The sequence below is a fragment of the Colius striatus genome, chromosome 30 (assembly GCF_028858725.1).
Source record: "Colius striatus isolate bColStr4 chromosome 30, bColStr4.1.hap1, whole genome shotgun sequence".
NCBI classification, from domain to species: domain Eukaryota; kingdom Metazoa; phylum Chordata; class Aves; order Coliiformes; family Coliidae; genus Colius; species Colius striatus.
Genome location: NC_084788.1, coordinates 386,978 through 407,901, shown reverse-complemented (window position 1 = coordinate 407,901; position 20,924 = coordinate 386,978). Strand labels below are relative to the sequence as shown.

The 20,924-nt window shown below is 37.5% G+C and overlaps 1 protein-coding gene across 3 annotated transcripts in view; it reads right to left on the bottom strand.

Moving 5' to 3' along the window:
* The window catches only part of SLC12A2 (solute carrier family 12 member 2), a 61,206-nt gene that overhangs the window by 5,756 nt on the left and 34,526 nt on the right, over positions 1 to 20,924 (bottom strand). For 2 of the 3 annotated variants that reach the window (XM_062016463.1, XM_062016465.1), the window contains 14 exons: positions 20,037 to 20,144; positions 18,944 to 19,067; positions 17,472 to 17,573; positions 15,431 to 15,586; positions 14,322 to 14,421; positions 11,252 to 11,363; positions 9,075 to 9,215; positions 8,751 to 8,857; positions 6,788 to 6,867; positions 6,261 to 6,398; positions 5,537 to 5,584; positions 3,903 to 4,022; positions 3,617 to 3,728; positions 3,144 to 3,230 (listed from right to left, as the gene is read on the bottom strand). In XM_062016463.1, the coding sequence (XP_061872447.1) occupies positions 3,144 to 3,230; positions 3,617 to 3,728; positions 3,903 to 4,022; positions 5,537 to 5,584; positions 6,261 to 6,398; positions 6,788 to 6,867; positions 8,751 to 8,857; positions 9,075 to 9,215; positions 11,252 to 11,363; positions 14,322 to 14,421; positions 15,431 to 15,586; positions 17,472 to 17,573; positions 18,944 to 19,067; positions 20,037 to 20,144 (1,535 nt within the window). The remainder of the gene's footprint in view (positions 1 to 3,143; positions 3,231 to 3,616; positions 3,729 to 3,902; positions 4,023 to 5,536; positions 5,585 to 6,260; positions 6,399 to 6,787; positions 6,868 to 8,750; positions 8,858 to 9,074; positions 9,216 to 11,251; positions 11,364 to 14,321; positions 14,422 to 15,430; positions 15,587 to 17,471; positions 17,574 to 18,943; positions 19,068 to 20,036; positions 20,145 to 20,924) is intronic. The other variant, XM_062016464.1, reaches the window with a different exon arrangement.

The window sequence follows — 20,924 nt, the reverse complement described above, 5'->3', positions numbered from 1 at the left end:
ATCAAGTGTCATGCTAGTACCATTAGGATTTTGGCTGTGATTTTGATTCTGATTCTTCTGAATCTTTCCAATATCGTCCAAGAGCCACATTCAGAGGCAAATAACTGCAGCCATCTGTGGAATAACTGCTAGAGGTGATATATTATTGGGACACCTTGAAACAAAATTTATAGCCACATTTTAAGAGAAGCAAGAGCGTTAAGGCAGCTTTGGAGGTGGAATGCAGGAAACTTCAGGAATCTCTAGAGAGTAATTTCATATGTTAACATGCTTATCTCTGGCCATGTTATTAATATTCTTAAAATCTGCATGTGCTTCACAGACAGTATGTTAATCACCAGCACTCCACAAGAATCTGCACTTCTGTTGCTTCTGTAAACTGTTGTTTATTAACATAGCCACGACAGGTCTTACTGACCATGACCCAACTCCTTCAGTGTGGCTGTGTTGGTTCATGAATGCAACTAGACTGAAGGTGCATTGTGCTATTTGTGCATCCATCATAATCGTGATAGTTCAATATCACAAATTTGACTGGACTTACACCATCAAACTGGGAATCACTAAGGATCTAAATCCAGCCACCCCCAGGCCCTCTGATATCTGAGGATAAGCTGGAATGCAAAGGGGTTTACTTTCTGCAAAATTCGTTCAACACTGTCTTATTTAGTCTTTCTGTTGTACTTGTTAGGATGAGGTGTTATTTTGAGTTTACTTGAACTTTAGCTAGAACGTTGAAAGAAAACCTTCTGAAGACCAAGGTGGTATTCATTTATACCAGAAAGAACAATCTCTTACCCTACTTTCTCTACCAACATTAGGTTACTTGCACACCAAACAAAGGCTGCCACAAGTTAAGAAAGCAACCTCGTTTTGAATGGTCCCAGCATCTGAGACTTTTAGCTCAGACTTTTAGAACACATTTTTAGCTGAGACTTTTAGAACACATTGAAATGTATGCCTTATATTCAATGGCATAACTGCACTTCACTGCTCTTTGAATGTTTTTTTAATAAAAACGACAAGGTATTGCTAGTCTTATGTGGTTGCAAATTATGATGTGGAAAGGTTAACAAACACTAAGCAATACCTCTTAGGATATGTGTTGCATCAGTATGTGTTCAAAGTCCCAACCTCCACATAGTTAAACATGCCCTCATACCGATTTTGTAACTGAGGTGTTGCCTTTCTCCCTCCCAGGAAATCCCCACAGTACTAAAACACCAACTACTTTTTCTACCCTTAGTGGTCTTTAAAGTTTGTTGATAGAATGATTTCACCTTCATGAGAAGGGAAAAACCAAATGTGATCTGCTAATTTTCAGCTGAACAAAAAGGAGATGCATTAACAATCACAGAATCATAAAATAGTAGGGGCTGGAAGGGACCTTTAGAGATCATCTCATCCAACTCCCTTGTGGAAGCAGGTCCACCTAGATCAGGTCACACGCATCGGGGCAGGTTTTGAAGACCTTCAGAGGAGACTTCACACCCTCCCTGGGCAGCCTGTGCCAGGGCTCCCTCATCTGAACAGTAAAATAGTTTTTCTTTATGTTTAAATAGAACTTTTTGTGTTCCAGCTTCATCCCATAATCCCCTGTCCTGTCACTAGATACAAAAGAAAAAAAGCGATGCTCCAAGCTCCTGACATCCACCATTTAGATATTTGTAAATATTAACGAGACCTCCCTGCAGTCTCCTCCCGCCTGAACAGCCCCAGTTCCAGCAGCCTTTCCTCATAAGGAAGATGTTCCAGTCCCCTGATCACCTTGGTAGCCCTGTGCTGGACTCTCTCCAGCACTTCCCTGTCCCTCTTGAGCTGAGGAGCCCAGAACTGGACACAGGACTCCAGATGAGGCCTCACCAGGGCAGAGGAGAGGGAGAAGAACCTCCCTCAACCTGCTGGCCACACTCTTCTTGATGCATCCCATGCCATTGGCCTTCTTGGCCATTAGGGCACATTGCTCCCTCATGTTTACTGTCAACCAGGACTCCCAGGTCTCTCTCTGCAGAGCTGCTCTCCAACAGGTCAATTCCCAGCCTGTCCTGGTGCATGGGGTTGTTCCTTCCCAGATGCAGGACTCTGCACTTGTTCTTGTTGAACCTCATGAGATTCCTCTTTGCCCAACTATACTGAACAGAAACTGTTAAAAGCTAAATTATCTTCCTTCTCTTAGTTTACAGCTATTACTAATGCTAAACAGCATATCAAAAAAGTTTTGGATATGTTTTGAAGAATGTATCCACAGAGATACAAACAACTACTCTAAGTAACTCATGAATTGCTTCCATGAAATCAATATAATTCCATGTAATTCTACACGCTCAACTTTTTATGCCTAAATGCATGTAAAATTTTTACACATTTTATAGTAGCAGGCTTCACATCCAAAATCATCCAAGTGCCAGAACTGCTATTCCTTTTCAGTTACTTGATATATTCTACACATTAAGAAAAGGTCATTAAAATGCAGTGTGGAAATGAATGCATATTAGCATTTATCATTTACCTAACTTGTAAAATAGTATTTCCTAAGTTGCATGACACGTCAAGTTACTCGGATGCACGCATAGCCACGTAAAAGATAGTTTCCCCGTTTCAATATGCTAAAAAAGATTTAAAGGGAAAGTATTATAATGCTTTTAGATCTTACACATTCTGATATGTATTTGTACTGAAAGTGATCTACAATTGATATTTTTAATCTTGAAAAACAGGAAGATCACACATGTATGATCATTACTGTGTAAGTGAAAGTCAAAGCAATTTATAAGATAAAAAAAAAGATCAGGCTATTTGAAGCCCAAGCTTTGTTACAACAAACCAAGATTCCAAGTCAAGGTAAGTTTTAGTGAGCATTTCTATTTCTAAAGAAGATTGCTTCAGACAAACTGGATTTTTTAGAGATTTTTTTCTTTTTCTGAACTTGTAGTCCAAGGGACAGAGATATAAAAAATGCAGAATTCTAGGTTCTTGGATGTAGGAGTTGTTGCTTAATTTGTTTCCTGCCATTTTCTTGAAACACTGAATGTCATTAAGAACTACTCTATCAAACCTGTTATGTAGGAAAGAATGAAGTATTCAAAATTCATGAAAGGTATCAAGAATTCAACTAACAGACAAATTGTGATTTTGAGACTTACTTTTCCTTCTTTGGCTTAGTATTAATATCCCCAAGAACCATAATGTCCGAGAAGTCTATCCGAAATTTGCTGAGTAATGTAGCCATCCTGTAGCATAAAAAAAAGCCTTTACAAATTATCAGATTTTAAATTACTTCACAGAGTAAACAGATAGGTGTTTGGTAATAACAACACTAGGTTAAGGGAAAAAAAAGGCGACAAAAGGCAACTTAAATGTGATAGAGCTCTCCCTCAAAGACAAAGTACTTGACAGAGAAATTGTTAGCATCAGACAACACTGCAGAAAAATTAGATTAACTTGAGGTATCTCACCTAAAACAATCTGATGGAAATGGAACTTCTTATGGAGAAAGAGTACAGAATACACCTCACCAAAGAAAACTGAAAGAAAACTTCTATTGGGAAGAGAAAGTCATCTAATATGTAACATGCTGCATTAGCACTTGAAATTTAACCTTTAAAGGTAAACTTACGCTCTTCTGTCATGATCAATCCTGTTTATTTTTCCACCAATGAACACTCTGATCTTACAGTCTTTCCACTTCTTCTTGGTTGTAATAAGATATGGAATCAACAGTGTCAAACCTGCATTTTGACCAGCATTTGGAAATTATTCAGAAAACATAGCATCATGTTAGAGTTTAACAGTATAAATTTGCATTCTATGCATGAACTGATTGAAAGATATCTATTAACAATTAATTCAAAGTCTTTTTTTTTTTTTGTCAGTCTTTGTTTTTTAAGTACAGATCACATTACCTCCATCATCAAAGAGCCACCAGACGTCAATATTGCTTTTGCCTTGTTTCTTCTGAAATTGAATACTAGCATCAAGAAGTCTTTGGTCAGTCAAGTTTAAAGGAGATGGGCTTTTTGAATCTGGAAAAAATGTGATGAAATATCATTTTTTGAGTGTTCGACTTAGGTACCGAGAAATTCATCAAATGGGACTTTCTCTGTAATATCTCCAAGTTTAAATAAGAATTGTTTCCTCCTCCCCTCAATCCAACTCCAAATTTTGATTGAATGGATATGAACTGAGCTACACATAGGCACTCTGTAAACTTCAACAGATCTAAATTTTCAGTCATTTAGCAGACATTTGACCAGTAGAGGACATGTAAGATATTCATACAGTCATGTGCCTGGACAATTTAACTAGCCTGGCATATATACATCAGAGCATTAGGTCATGAACTGTTACTACCTCTTGCACATGACAAAACTTCCCTATAAACATTTAGGTACTAATTTACAAGTAAATATCATGTCAGTGTTTTTTTTTCTTTCCTTATATCTATTTTCTTTAAGCACGTGGTGAAAATAAAAGCTAGTTCCACGTAGCAGAATTCTGTCTTTTGGAAGAAGTACCATTTCGCATGTGCAAGACTCTGAACCACAATATGGACCATTTTGTGTAACAAATTTATTTGACTTACTGAGAACAAGCTAATGACAGCATTTTCAATTGGATTAATACAAGTAAAGATGTTTTAAAAAAATATATAGACAAAATTAAGCCCTTCCCCTTAATTAAACCTGAGTTGGAACAAAAGCCAGAAGTTTGTTATTCATCTCAGTCCTTACTTATTGAGAACTTTAAAATTTAGAGGACATCTGGAATTGATTGATGTTTAGTTTTTGCTTTACTGCACACTTCCAAACTGCCATCTTATGCTTCAAGATGTAATGTCACCTTTGATTACTAAAACAAAACAGCTTCTAGCTGTTGAAATTCTGAAGGAAATGACCAAGTTAAATAAATCTTAGTTAAAGCAAAAATATTTGCTTAGGTCAAAAAAAGGCCGAAATAAACCAGGAAGTGAAAATTGCTCAATTCACCTCTCAAAGTGCTGTTTATTTGAATAACCATTTTGCATTATTTCAGATGTTAATCTCATTGAGTGGCTATATCATGGCTTAAGTTACAAGCTATTGAAAAATTTCAAGGAACAAAGAAACAACTATGGCTTCGAAGATCTACTAAATAGACTGATGGAGCATTTCCACTGTACCACTAGATACTACTTCCCTTACTCCTAAAATCAAGTAAGATACCTGAGACAGAGAACTAAGCAAGTTCCTAAAGAGATTTCAAATGCTACTTCAGAATAAAACTGTATAAAGAAAAATACCCAACACTCATATCTTAGACACATGCACAATCCTTTCTCAGCAGCAACTTGTTCTCAGAATTTCCACAAAGCTGCATTTTTCCATAGCTTAATCTCTAAATATGAAGCACTTTCCGAAGCAAATATGAATAAAAATAAACAGTGCATGGTTGGTATTTTCCTCTCCCTCATATGTATGTGTAGAAAGGAGTACAAAAAGAAAACTGAAATTAACAATGCAAAAGAATGATTTAACACAAAAAGGTGGAAAATGCCTGCCTTTTTTCAACAGTGGTTGTGTTGGAGTCTTTCCATCCTCGTCCTCCTCTGGAAGATTTTTAAAGATACAAAATAAAAAGGTTAATTTTCTTTGTGATGTTAATGAAAGGACTATTAGTGTATATTAAAAAACAGAAAATAAAGATGTAAAATGAAATGGGTTTTCATTCAAAGAAACACATACAAATGCAGTCTACCAGATCCTGAGATTTCTTTTTAAAAAAAAAAAAAGTTTGCCTTGCTCACTTGACTATTAAGTCACTCCAAGCTTCTACTTTAAAAGGAAAAGGAACGTTGGTTATTTTCATGTCAAAGGACGATCCATATTTCTTAACATGCAAATAACACTCCAGCCTGAGGTGACAAAACCTTCATAAATTTAGCAGCCTTCAAATCAGACTTGTTACACAGACACGTAGCATGACTCTCAAGCTATTTTTAATGTCTGTCAAACTCATTAACAAAAAAAATCCATTGCATGTCATTGTCTATAACCTGTTTCATTTAGGAGACTAGATGTATATGACTTTACATACTGGTAAGCTCTAAACCAAAGTACTTAAGTGACTTGGCATCAATAACTATAAAAGCATGACACACTTATGTTCCACAGACAGAAATCCCTTAAATAATCCCTTGGTCATGGGAGAGAGGAACTGAGGAGAGAATGAGAAAGAGAGAAAAAGAGCAAGAATTCAAATTTGATTGTCAACTAGTAAGTTACCTTTACGTAGAGCCTGAGTTCTTTCACTAGATGGAGCAAAAGCTATAGAAGTGTCTGTCTCGGTCTTCTTGCTATAATCCACTTTTACTATGACATCCTTGGTACACGGAGATTTTTCTTGGGATGACAGTAACTCTTCTTTGAGAAAGCAAAGAATGACATTGTAAACCACTGAATTGTTCCAAATGGTAACAATAGAGATATGTGACTAGACTCAGATGGTTCACATTTCGTCTACTGCAACTAGTAAGATATGGCAAAGAGAAGGGGGCAGAAAAAGAAAGGCAAAAACCACTACCACCACCAAGACAGTTAAAAGAACTGCTTCAGAGTACAAAGAGGCTCCTCCTCTGAGCAGAGCTGTAATTTCCTGCAACTTCCTTCCCAGATTGCTGATTGTATTACCACTGGCTAAACAGAAAACAGAGCTAGCTAATACTAAGGAAGAGGTCCCTTCCAACCCCTAAGATTCTGTGACTCTGTGAATTAGATCAGTTGTTCAGTAGATGAAATAAAGTCATTCTTACCTTGTCCCTGAAGATGAGAAACATCCAGGCCCTCCTTTAGGCGGATGACAACTACACCATATTGAACATCAAAGGCATCACTAAAGAAACAAAATATTTTACAGCTTTTTCTTTCACAAAGGAATTGCTTTATACACTCTATTTGAGCAAATTTCAGTGATTAAATGCTGCCAGTCAAACTGCCAAATTGGGAACTGGTGTTAGAATTTCCATTTCAATGCAAAACTATCACCAAATTGAATAGCACATTCCAAAAAGCAACACATAGAGGAAGACTATCTATTTCCTCTCCTCCTCCTAAATAAACATCAATTAAATAAAAGCAACATGAACAGTTAAGAGCAGTCAAGTTCTGCGCACATGTTAAGATACACTGAAAAACCTAAATTTTTGTCTTCCTCCATCAATTAAGACTTTGACTAAATCTCTTTGACCTGAGAACTAAAAATTTGATGTCCTTCCACAATATTTGGGTATTAAAAACATCTATGAAGTTGTAATTTAGAATCAAATTAGGTATATTTTAACTATACTGCACCTATTCCCATTATATCTAAAGGGGAAGGAACTCAGTCCCTTAAAAAAAGCAACAAGGGAAAACTTCATTACTGTAGAGACAAGCAAAAAGCTTCAATCAATGTTTGAGTAAATGTGGAACAAAATGAAGGACCAAAAAAAACCCGTCCCAGATGTAAGACAGAAAGCCTTAAGTGTAACCATGTCATGCAGTTTGAATTAGCCATTAATCATCAGTCCCTTAAACATAAATACCTCATTACAAACAAGCATAAACACTTTTCTTCAGAAGCAGTAAGACTTTATCAAAAATGTTCAAAGTATCAGCATTTTTGTAACATGAAAAACTGAGGTTGATTTAATAAGAAAGTGCTTTGTCCATTACTGAAGATTGTAAAATAATTATTCGTTTTTAAAAAAATCTATACTGACTAGATGTGTTTCTACTTTCTGATTCAGAAACTTTCTGTTTTCCAGAGGTTTTCAAGAAATATGCTTGACCTACAGTTATTGCTTCCTGAGGTTTCACTTTTGGGATGTAGAGGACCACATGGCCTGTTGGCCTTGACAGATCCAAAATAATGGGCACCACTCACTCCAAAAAAAAAACAGGAAAAAAAGAAAAACCAAAATGTAACCAACATGTTTTCCTATTACTCATTGCATTTGGTGCTCCTGCTTTTCTCTTAAGGAACTGAGAGAGTGTGATTTTTTTTCCTTTTCTAATCTCTGCCTGTAATTCCCTCATTCTCTCCTTCCTTTAAATGCACAGTAAATAAGAAGTATAAAAGTACAAACCAAGCAGATTAAGCAGCACGTAAAGAAAACAAAAACCCTCCATGTAAGTTTAAGAAGAAGTTTTGGTGTTCTGAAGTGTTCATAACACCAGTTATTCTATTAAGTTCTTCAGCCAGAAGCGGTCTGTGTTTCAGTACTGTCAAATTATACTGCGATTTCCCTTTCCGTCTCTTTTCTAGCTCCTATACTACTTTGGGTGCCAGTGTTGTGTATCTTGTAATTAAAATAGTTTTTGTATACAAGAGCAAGGTTTAATGAAGACAACTTCAGCATAGGAGTTGATTCATTCTCTACTACACTTAGCTGTACAGAACAAATAGAGTAAAAACCTTGACTTTAATAGAAACTATGCTTTTAAAGAATTCAGCAGATTAGCACATAAGACACTAGTTTCATCTCTAAAGGTGGTAACTCTCCCATCTCAGACCACTGGCACAACACCTTGTAAATGCATCTGTTTCAACCATAGAGATTTGCTTATTCATTTCCATATCTGAAAAGTAACCAAGGTATTGACAACTGCTCTATCAGCAACATGGAAAATTTAAGTCTACCTAAGACAGACTTCATGCAGCTATAAACTTTCTGACTTCTTGCCAAATATACTGAAATGGAACATAAGAGCTACACCACTGCATTTTCTACTTACTGGAATAAATTGATATAGGTTTCAACATCTCTCATGTCACCTTGTCTCCAGTTTTTCTTAAATCCAACAACTAGGGTGTTAGGTCTCATTCTACCCAGACCAGCAGCCTAAGAACAAAGGGCATTTTTAAAACCATGTTATTGAAATGACTAAAGGCTCTTATTTTCTTAGGCAGAAAACAAAGTACTATCCAGAAAAAGTTTTAAGACAACTATGTGAAATGAAAATACTTCAAAGTATAAAACATTTCTAATTTCATGTTCACCTTCACTCTTCTCATTAAAATAAAAGTCAATTAAAAAAACCCAATCAAGATAAGCACACCTGCATTAAGTACTGCCCTCCGTCCCTCAAGTCCTCTGCATGCACTGGTGCATAGAAAGCCTTCATCTTGTTTTTAATTAGCCACCGCTGATATTTAGCCAAATCAGTCGACAGCTCCTTCATGGCTTGTCTCCGAGGTCCCTTTCAAAAATAATAAAAGAGGGGAGGAAACAGGATTTATATGTAGTAATAAAGCCCCCTTCCCTTTTTTAATTTCACTGCTAGAATCCAGCTTAAACTTGAAGAAGCTCAAAACATATTTCCACACTATAAAAAAACCAACACAACAACAAAACATTGAGCATTATCAGCAACAAAGAGTGAACCAGTTGGCTCAAGCTTTAGCAATCTTGTTCCTGCAGAGAACAACCCACTTCCCTAGCAGAAGGCCCAAGATTATCCTCCAAAGCACAATATAGTTTTAAAACAAAGGGCTTTGTAATGAAACATACACAACTATGAGATGACTTAACATTAGTCTTTATGGAAATACTTGTTTCAAGCTGTACCAGTGTGTCTCTGTGTGTACATAACGTTAATCAGAAAGCCTTTGTCACAGTAGTGTCACTTCTGCAGTTTTATGCTGCAGTCGAAGTCAACTCCTACTTAAATACTTTCTTATTATTTCCATCAAGATGAATCATTGTGTTCCTCCTAGACATCAAAAAGCAAGATAGGAGGTATAATACAGAATACAGTAACCCAAGTTTTGCAAAAAGATACAGTTTGCAAAAGGACATGGACTCTGATCTAATGGTCAGAGTCAGTGAAGAATAAAGAAGCATTATCTTTCTTGTAAGAATGCAATTTTAAATAGAGATAGCATATGCTCTCAGAAAATATCTAATCAGAATTGCTTTCAGACAAGAATGATGACACTACCTTATTCTTTTAATTACAGTACTACTTTTGGAAGAGAATAATTGCATCTGTGATACCTCACCTTTCTAGTTTTAGTCAGTTTGTTATTTTTACTCACTAAAATGTCGAGTTTGTATAAACAGGAATTAAATGAAATAAAGTTTCTGAAGACAAAACCAGCCAATACTTGCATAACAAAATGTATGTTCCATGAATTGTATTAACCTGGTTTGTTTCTTAGCTGCTCATTTGATCAGAAGCAAGTCAGAGCCAGTTAAGTGTGGTAAATTTAAGCATATTTAAGAGTAAACAGCTGTTGTGTGGAGGCTCACACTTGTCTCAAGGATGAAACAGAAAATGTCTGGCCTTAAAATATGAAGCTAAAGTACCCAATTTCAATATACTAAACTAACAGCCTCTCTGTAGCAGCTGAAGTTTTGGTACAGGTCACAGTAGGACAGCCACTTTATATCAACAGTTGAGACAACTCATGACAAGTATAATTTTGAAAACATTTTAGTTACTTGAAGCTTGCTTCCTTCCCCTCACTACAAGACCTCTACAGGTCTGCCACTTTTTTTTTTAAGTAGGAAGAACTGTTAAACACCCATCGTTGCAGAACAGCCCTCACACGGTCCTAACCCCAAAAACCCCTACATCTCTTTATCCTGCAACAAGTTAATGAAATACTGGGGGCCAGGCAGAAGGGGAACAGGACAGGAAATGGCTGTTCATATTACTCTTTCAGATGCCAAAGAAATTCATCTGATACCTGAAGGAATAAAAAACTAATTCAATGCTTAAGAGCAATTTGAAACAATTGCCTAAACTGATATTTCTCAAGAAGGTATATTTTAGCCCAGGCTTTTCAAGAATTCTGCACAGGAATTAAGCTCCCTGAAATAGCAACACTGAGAGGAAATCTAGCTGTATATTGCACATCATTTTGATCAACTGTCGTGTCCAAAGAAAGAAAAGAGTACATAAGACTGCATGACACAAGGATAGAAACAGACTCAGGCTGTAAACCAATGTCCACTTTACTCCTATAGAGCTTCCTCAGCATTTCAGCATCAAAGGATGCAAAGTGTCCCCTGTAGTACACCTAACTGGAGTAGTGACGATCCATACATGAGTAGATCCTACTCTAAATATCTCTTTTTGCACTTCTAGATGTCTATGATGCTTTCCTTTAAGAACAATAACAACAAAAAAAATATGCTGCTACTCCCTCCCCCCCAAAGCCATAAACAACCAGCAAGCATGTCAAAAAACCCCACAAAACCCAAGGTAACTTTAAGACAGAATACACTTACCATATGTACATGACCACAGATCATCAAGCCCACATTTTTGGTGAAAGCATGGACAAGGTGAAGCAAAGCTGGACGTGCATTTGGAGCACCCGTCATAATTAAGCACTGAGGTCTAGAATTGTGAATAGATGAGGAAAAAAAAAAGTTGGGACTCATTTAATCTGAAATTAAGGTGGTTTTATATTAACAGAAAAGTTTCTTCTAAATATTTGCCATATGAATATAGTCATCACTGCAGAGGTAGTACACATGGTAAGAATTGTCTTGTCAAGCTTGTTTATACAAAGTTTGCAACCCAAAATAGTCTCAAAGATGACAGGTGGTTGTAACACTAATCATAAGTTAGGTATTGCAAATTACTTAATACTAGCCTTTAGATTTTCACTAGGGGAAGTTCAAAAATTATTATTCTTGATACCTAAGCAACAAAAAAGTTTCTGAAAGTAGACTACTTACTGTTAACAGCATAGCCCGAGATAACAAGTAATACTTCAGAAGTAAGAGCTGTTTCATAATGAAACTTCTAGTTTTGTTGTATACCTACAACAGCCAACACTTTTGAGTTTAGAAGGGATACTATTAATACTTCTATTAACACATTTGTAATTTATCTTTACTGTCACACGCTTTTGAGTTTGTGCTGGTACCCATTATGATCTCATTCCACTTTCTGTAACAGTTGTGAACTACCTATGCTGTACTTCAAGAAAATTTAGTCACTTACAAGAGAAGCTAGGGGTTAGAACTGGAGTATTTTCCCAACCCATAGAAAATACCATACATCTCTTTGGAAACCTGTGCTGCTGCCAGGTTCTGCATTCTGGACTTAACCTCAGAGAACGGCACCTGATCTCACTGATCTCATTCCTTATTAAGTTCTGCCTGAAGGAGGCAAAGTCTCCCTTTGTACACAACAGAAGATTTTACTAGCTAGACCCTCGCGCTAATATGCTGAGAATAACAGAATAATAAACTTCTTAGAGCTGCAGTTCCAACGGATGATAGAGATTTGATAGTGTCAACACCATAAATCCTGTGCAGGACATCAGCAGCATGTAGGAGGGCAGTGGGAAAGAAACAGGTCAACAGAACCTCCATCCTTGTAAATAGTCAAAATTTGACTGGATATGGCCCTGAGCAACCTGATATAACACCAAAATTGGAGACAATGCATCTGGATCTACAGGAAATCAGCTGAGTTGCAGGCTGGACAACACCACACAGTAAAGTCGTGTTCAATCTATGATTCTGTTTATACTGAGGAATTTGTACAAGTCTACGGTTTTTGTAAAAAGTTTTTCTAAGCATCTTCTATAGTAGTTTCACAGAACCACAAAGATGCAAGGGACCTCAAAAGATCATCTAGCCCAACTTCCCTGCCAAAGCACGGCCACCTAGAGTTGATCACACAGGAATATGTCCAGGTGGGTTTGGAATGTCTCCAGAGAAGACGACTCAAACCATCTGGGCAGCCCGTTCCAGTGCTTTCTCACGCTCATACTGAAGAAATTCTTCCTTGTATTTCTTCGGAACCTCTTGTGTTCCAGTTTATATCCATTGGCCCTTGTCCTATTATTGAACATCATTGAGAACAGCCTGGCTCCATCCTCCTCACACCCATCCTTTATGTATTTTTAAACATTAATGAAGCCACTCCTCAGTCTCCTCTGCTCCAAGCTGGAGAGTCCCAGCTCTCTCACCGTATCATATCATAAGGGAGATGCTCCACTCTCTTCATCATCTTGGTGGCCCTTTGCTGAACTCTCTCCAGCAGCTCCCCATCCTTCTTGAAATGAGGGACCCAGAACTGGACACAATATTCCAGATGTGGTCTCATGAGAGCAGAGTAGAGGGGGAGGAGAACCCCTCTCAACCTACTGACCACAGCCCTTCTACTACATCGCAGGATGCCATTGGCCTTCTTGGCCACGAGGGCACATTGCTGGCTCATGCTCATCCTGCTGTCCACCAAGACCCCCAGGTCTCTCTCCCCTACATTACTCTAAGAGTTCATTCCCCAACCCGGCCTGGGACATGGGGTTCTTCTTTCCGGGATGCAAGACTCTACACTTGCCCTTGTTGAATTTCATTAGACTTCTCTCTGCCCAACCCTCCAGCCTGTACAAGTCTCGTTGAATGGCAGCACAGCCTGCTGGGGTGTCAGCCACTTCCCCCAGTTTAGTATCATCAGCAAACTTGCTGACAGTGCCCGCTGTTCCCTCATAAAGATCATTAATCAACAGACTGAGCAGTACTGGTCCCAATACCAACCCCTGAGGGACTCCACTAGACACAGACCTCCAATTGGACCCTGCCCCATTGATCACAACTCTCTGCCTTCTTCCCTTAAATCAGTTAACAATTCACCTCACTACCTGATCATCCAAGCCCACACTGTCTCAGTTTTGCTGTGAGGATGCTGTGGGAGATGGTGTCAAATGCTTTACTGAAATCGAGGTAAACCACATCCACTGGACTACCACCATCTATGCACCTGGTTACATCTACATAAAAGGCTATCAGGGTGGTCAAAGCTTGTTCCAGAGAAGTGGTATAAACACCACAGGACAGAAAACTACTTAATTGAGTAGGATCTTCCTGGGTAGCCATCCTGTCAGCCAAAAAATCAGTTCTCTTATTCAGCTGTGTGAAAAACAAGCATGTAGCCTGTTTGCCATTACCATTGCCTTTGCTGTGTACAATGAAAGAAAATGTCTAAATAAAACAGCTGATGTTCACGATGACATCCACAGTACATATACCTTAGGGATTTTAGGTTAGATCAGATTTATCCCAAGCACGTAGACTGGATGCTCACTGGCAGTTTGGAGCACAGCTTCCAATTCAGTTTCATTGCAGAAGAACACAGTTCACCACTCAAGATGCAAATCATGAGGCATCTAACAATAAGCAAGCATCGTCCGCAGCCTTGCTTCTAAAATGCACTCTTAATTATCACCCACAGATGAACAGACATTCACGGCAACCACCAACACAGCAAACTTCATGACAGTACCCTGCTGAATACATACATACAAGTAATTTCCTGTCTTCAATCTTAAAGTGTTACCTAAAATTTTTCACATGATCTTCCACTCCTGATAGCCGAATAGAATGCTGTAGCGCATTCAAGTAAGTCAAAGCTTGCGTTGAGGATCCCCAGTTCACATCTGTTGGAATATTTCAAGTTCCAAGATTTTATTTAAAGCTGTTCATTGTAAAACTACGTGGTCACAAAATAGTGAGTATCAACTGAACACACAAAAGGTTTAAGATGTATCTTGGTATATCCTACACTAGTTAATAAACCCTACAGCTAAACAAGTAATTCTATTTAACGATAACATTCCTTTTTAAGTTTTAGCAAACAACTTAAGAGTTTCATATTTTATAATTATAAGAAGAAAGAGTTGAAGTTTTTCCACAACATTCCAAAGACTGTGACAGCTTCAGAGTAAAAAAAAAAAAAAAAAATCACTTCAGGAGGTAAATGCTTTGCTTTGCTATTTTATAACAAAGGAAAACGTAATCTCAAAACATTGCCTTGAAGTCAGATAAGTTCAATGAAAAACTGTTAGATTTAGAAATTATTTTTAGACTATTGTTTTTGTTAGACAACGAAAGATCCTAGTATTATCTCTATTTGTTCCCATATACATCTTTTGATAGCTACAATGAATTTATCATCCAAATACTCCAAAATCTTTGTAGCCCAAGACGTAGGGTTCTCCATATTTCCAACTTCAGGAATACTTTTTTAGATCAGTTCTGCTCCATCTTGCACTTACGATCATTCACGTACTCTTAGAAGGAAGAAAGCGTACAAAAACGGCTTACTGAAAACATCACAATTCAAATCCCTTTTTAATTTGGAAAGGTAAGGTAGTGTCCTCCTTCACTTCTTATCAATACATATCATTCCCCCTTAGCCCCTTTGCTGCTGCAACCCAGGCTCTTTCCATATGCACCTTCCCCTCCAATTCAAATGTTTGTGCCTAAGTGCAAGGCATGCATCTTGATATACTTATATTTCATTACAATTATAAAAAGCCTGAAAGAGGAGTTCAAACTACTTGAACAAACAAAAATAAGTTATCTTTTTTTCCCTAAAAGCCATCAGTTTTTCCCTTCTATATCCCTTTCTCCCCCCCCACAACCAAAAAAGCCTCCTGCACATACCTGGTTTCTTGTAAGTGACATAGATGTAGAGACCAAGGACTATGACATATGTTAGAAGTGCTGCCCACCAATTAATGACAAACATCACAATGCAGCACAGAATAGCTCCAACAAGAGAAATCCACATATTGTAGTATTTGAAAGCAGGGCGCCAACCTAGTTAAAATATTTGGAGGACAGAAAAGAGGGGGAAAATTGATTTAATCATCACTCCAGGAGAAGGAAAGTGCTATTCCTCTTCTTCCCAAATGTTCACATTTCATGTGAATGTGTGACAGTTTCAGTCACGTACAAAAAGATTGAAAGCATAAATGTGCCAATTTTCCAACATCTTTTAAATAAATTTGCATCTTTCTTGCATAGATATATAAATGTTCCTAATTCTGCCTTCTAAGAGCATATCATAAAAGGAAAGTTTGAAGATGTTTGTACCAGTATGTCTATTGAATCAGGCTACATGAATCTTCGGCAATAGTTTGCTTTGACAACTGATTTTTGCTTTCAAAGGTAGTATAATATGAATCAGTTTGTGACTCGCGCTGTCACATACTGCTCTTTCTAGTTGTTTATTTTTACTGTTTTCACATGGACAGAAATTTTCACCACACAAGAAGTAAATGGAAAGAGATATCCAAGTAGGACTTGATATCATAGAATCATAGAATGGTAGGGGTTGGAAGGGACCTTTAGAGATCATCTAGTCCAACTCCCTGCAGAAGCAGGTTCACCTAGATCAGGTCGCATAGGAACATGTCCAGGTGGGTCTTGAAGACCTCCAAGGAAGGAGACTCCACAATCCCTCTGGGCAGCCTGTGCCAGGGCTCCGTCACCCTCACAGTGAAATAGTTTTTTTCTTGTATTTAAGTGGAACTTTTTGTGTTCCAGCTTCATCCCATTACCCCTTGGCCTGTTGCTAGCTACTAACAAAAAAAGGGATGTCCCAACCTCCTGACATCCACCCTTTAGATATTTATAAATGTTAATAAGATCTCCCCTCAATCTCCTCTTCTCCAGACTAAACAGCCCCAGTTCCCACAGCCTTTCCTCGTATGAAAGATGTTCCATTCCCCTGATCATCTTGGTGGCCCTGTGCTGGACTCTCTCCAGCACTTCCATGTCCCTCTTGAGCTGAGGAGCCCAGAACTGGACACAGGACTCCAGATGAGGCCTTACTAGGGCAGAGTAGAGGGGGAGAAGAACCTCCCTTGACGTGCTGGCCACATTCTTCTTGATGCATCCCAGGATGCCATTGGCTTTCTTGGCCACGAGGGCACATCGCTGGCTCATGGTTAGTTTGTTATCAATCAGCATGTACGTTATTGGACTGTCAGTGCTTTATAACCTTCTTTGTCACAAGTTTATCTAAAATCAGGTAAATACACATACACAGGCACATGTCCACTAACGCACCCAAGATGAACAAGTATGTTGGATGCCAAACTGTTGTGTAACCAGTTATGCACATGCTCAGGTAAGATAATGATATCTACCAGTTCAGCAACTTATGAAGCTTTTAAAGCTATTATTTCAGTGTAAATAGTGAACTCGGTATCATAGACATCTGTTCTTCAAGTATTGTGTTTTGGCTTATTCCTATGATTAACTAGCCAATCCAAAGCCTATAAAAATGTGGAAATGCCACCTGCAATTTCTCCCAGTACAAAAAACCACCAACCAAACCCTATTAACAAAGAAATCCAAAGGAGACAAAAGGGTGGTTTCTTGAACACCAGATGCTGAAATTGGCAAGAAAGCCATCTTTAAGATTTTCTGAATAAAGACTGAATTAGCTTGCATTTTCTCAGCAAAGATAATAGAATCAGTAGCTTCTAAGCTCTACTGCATCAATCAGTCTTCAAAATTTCAGAAGATCCAAGTACACACCATGTTACACTTGTAATTTATGACACCATGCACCATGACAGCTAAACAGATGTTTAGTAGCTAAATTTAACATTGATTTATATTAATACCCTTAAAATTCTGTTTATGCATAAAGAAACTGCAGGTTACATTCTCACACAAAACACAGAGTTCCTACCTGGTGATTTGGCAAGAGAAGCATGGAATACAGAGAAGTTAATCAAGGCATATGAGGCTAAGAAGAAGTTAGAAATAATCGGAGCAATGACGTTCAGTTCAGCTGTAAAACCAAAAACAAAGCAGGCTGTTATAAAAGATCATTTAAAGGCTTTATATATACCAGAGTAAAAAATGCACTACAACCAACCTTACTTTCTAACGTACAATAAATAAGGAGAAGCAGTTTGCCCATTCTGTTAAACAGAGAGAGCTATTATCTTAATGGTCTCTTATTTTCTAACCTATCTTCTAATAGTCAGGAATTGTAACTTTCCATTTTAAAAATATAAAGGTTTCCATGTTACCAAGTGTTCCAGACTGCCAGTTCAAAGCACTATGTGCTTTCTCAAAATTGTTAACTGAGAAAAAATTTTTCCCAACATGGCTTTATCATACACCGGCTTCTGAAGAATGCCAGAAACAGTAAACAACACGTTACTAAATCTACAGTACACTTCTAGCTCAACTCTCAAAGAGCAAATAACAAGTTTAAGAGATAATCAGTGAATGGTAACAGCAGAGAAAGTTTGTGTGAGTAATGTGACAAACATGTTCATCTCCCTGCATTTTAAATAAGTTGCATGAATGGTGTTAATACAGCACACTATTACAGACCAATACTACCACAACAGGGATGAGTTCACTCTCTTTAGTGAAAGAGAGGAAAGAACCTGATACTCTCCTTTAAGCAGCGTGGTACAAGGTATTTATAGGTCTACGCTCATCATAAAGAAAAGAAAAATTAAAATGCAGAATGTGCCACCTTGGTCTGCAAGTTTCTACTTGTTGTTATCAAGCCTCTAATCAGCATGCTGCAGTAAGGACATCATTGGTATATTTGTGCCTTAAGCAGACTCAAAGAAAGGATGAAAGAGCCAATTGGGAAAAGCTATCTAAAAGCACTGGTACAGGACCCATGGATGGACACAGCACAATTAGTTATCCATCCACATAGAACACATGTAATTCGACCCAGATGATCTTTACCTTTGGCAACAGCAGAATCAGCACTCATCTCTACTGTTTGTAACTTAACAGAAAAACACACTTTAAGAATTATTGTTTGTGCAAGTTTGCCATTTACTGAAGCTGTCTGTAACTATTAAAAAATCTGAAATAAACTTTCATATTTGCAAGATATAACATCTACCTCAAGCAAACAATGTACTCATTGATCAGCATCTAGATAGATATCTACAGTTATTAAGTGTAGCATTGCTACAGTTCAATTCAAACTTACTGCCATTCCAGATAAAGTTGTATCTAGCAGATAGGTGAAAGTAACCCTCAAAATAAACATATTTGTAGTGCTAGCTTAGAATTAAGTTGTGCATTAACTCTACCAACACCATCATCAAGTCATGACTTGAAATAAAATGCCTTGTAAATGACAAAGGAAAATATTCAGATTTATTGTAACTTCAAACTAACCAATTAGTATGAATCCAAGAGCAATTAAAAATGTTAGAAGATATCCTCTCAGTGGTTCATTGTTCTTCCCATAGCCTTTAGCAAACATCTGAAATCCTGGATAAATGTTGTCCTTGCACAAAGCCTAGGAAAAAGCAAAATTCAAGAGTCAGCATGCATTTTGTTCAAAATGTATCCTTACTAACGCCAACTTCCCCTGTGTATTATCCTTCTGAAGAAGGTTTATAGCCATCATGTACTAATTCTATTTTCAACTGTCTTGCATCTTGACATTTTGCACCTCCAATACAGATAAGAAATTACTGAACAACAGAATAAGAACAAGTCTAGTTTTTCTGTAAGCAATTGACTAGCTTACTGGTGTTTTAGAATCACAAGAACCTTTCTTTAGAGTCGCCGTCTTGTCATAAAGTGTAAAGTTTGCCCAATATATACACTAGTTCTCTGCACCAATACTTGTGTTTCTGTTCTGCAACAATATCCCTTCTATGTTTGACTTCCTACTGAACTTCTGGGAAAGAAGGTCATTAGAAGACACTAAAATTTTAGCCAATTTAAAACAACTTGTAGGACAAAGAGTGAGATTAAATGGTAAAAAAGATAAAGCAAAGTACATTCAGGAACATCAACAAAACCAATGTAAATGATTTATGCAAGCACTGGAACAGAACTGTTTTGATGATGTATTCTCTGAGGATTAAAGATTCCAGCACTACATTCTACTTCATGCTCTCTCCCTCCATGGTTATTTTGAGAAATTAACTAACCTGTTCTCTTTGTATGTGCTCCACTGTGACTTAAACCAAAAAGACATCTAACGGAGTTTGCAGGTTCCTGTAATGTTAGCTACACCACAACAGCTGATTTCTAAACTAACCAGAAACACATGAGTTCTGGAACAAATTATGTATTAGCTATATTGAGTAACACTAACACGCTGTCTTCTCATCTGAAACAACAGGTAAATATTATATCAATCTACTGATGTCAACTGGTATGAATCATGATGGCAGTATGACAGTCCCCTTCCACAAATTCTGATTTGAAAGGAAAGTTATGCTTCAAAAGATTACATTTTCGATTCTATACTTACCTGGAAGATCTTAGGTGCACTCACAAGAGATGCTAATGCAGAAGACAGTGTGGCTGAAAAAATACCTGCAGTAATGAGTGGTGCAAATCCTGACACCATGCTCATCACCTGAAAACAGAAATCAAGAATAGTATACAAATGCATGGCAACTTTGCGAACAGAAAAATAAAATGCCTTCCATTTGAAAGCTCATATGAATGCATGACATTCAAGCAATGAACAAACTGAGGACAAATCCTAAATTCAGAACATGAGAAGGTGGTTCTTCATACTATATGTAGTTCAACCATGTAGTTCTCAGGACAAAATAAACAATGGCAAAAGTCTCCACGGGCTTGTAGGAACATTAAAAATAAGTTAGATAAAAAAGACATTGGAATTTGTTACACATTTTGACTGGTCCACCACTGAATAACATGGTCTCAGAAAGCTCAAGTGACAATTAAAACTGGGAAAAATCTTGGGAAAGCTGACTGTCTTTCTCAACATCCCCATCACTCCAAGTTAGGCTTGTTTCCTATTCAAAACCACAAGAACAGGACAAACTTGCTTCCTATCTCCAAGATCACATACTAGGACATCTTTGTAACTGCACTGAGTGAAATACAATATGCAATCCTTGGTAGACTGGATGACTAATAAAATGATAAAGTGGGTAAAAAAAATGTTGATAAGAAAAAAAAAAAAAGAAAAAAAAAATCAAAATTAGAATCAAAGTGGCTTCTGTCTAACTGCCTGTTCTGCCTATAGCCTGAAGACCTTCTTCAACCATTCTACTGATTACTTCTCTACCAAAGCTCCCTCCAGCTTTGCACGTCAAGCTAATTAAGAAACAGGACTATATCTTTAAAAAGCAATCATTGTTTACTTGGATACTTTCTGAAACAA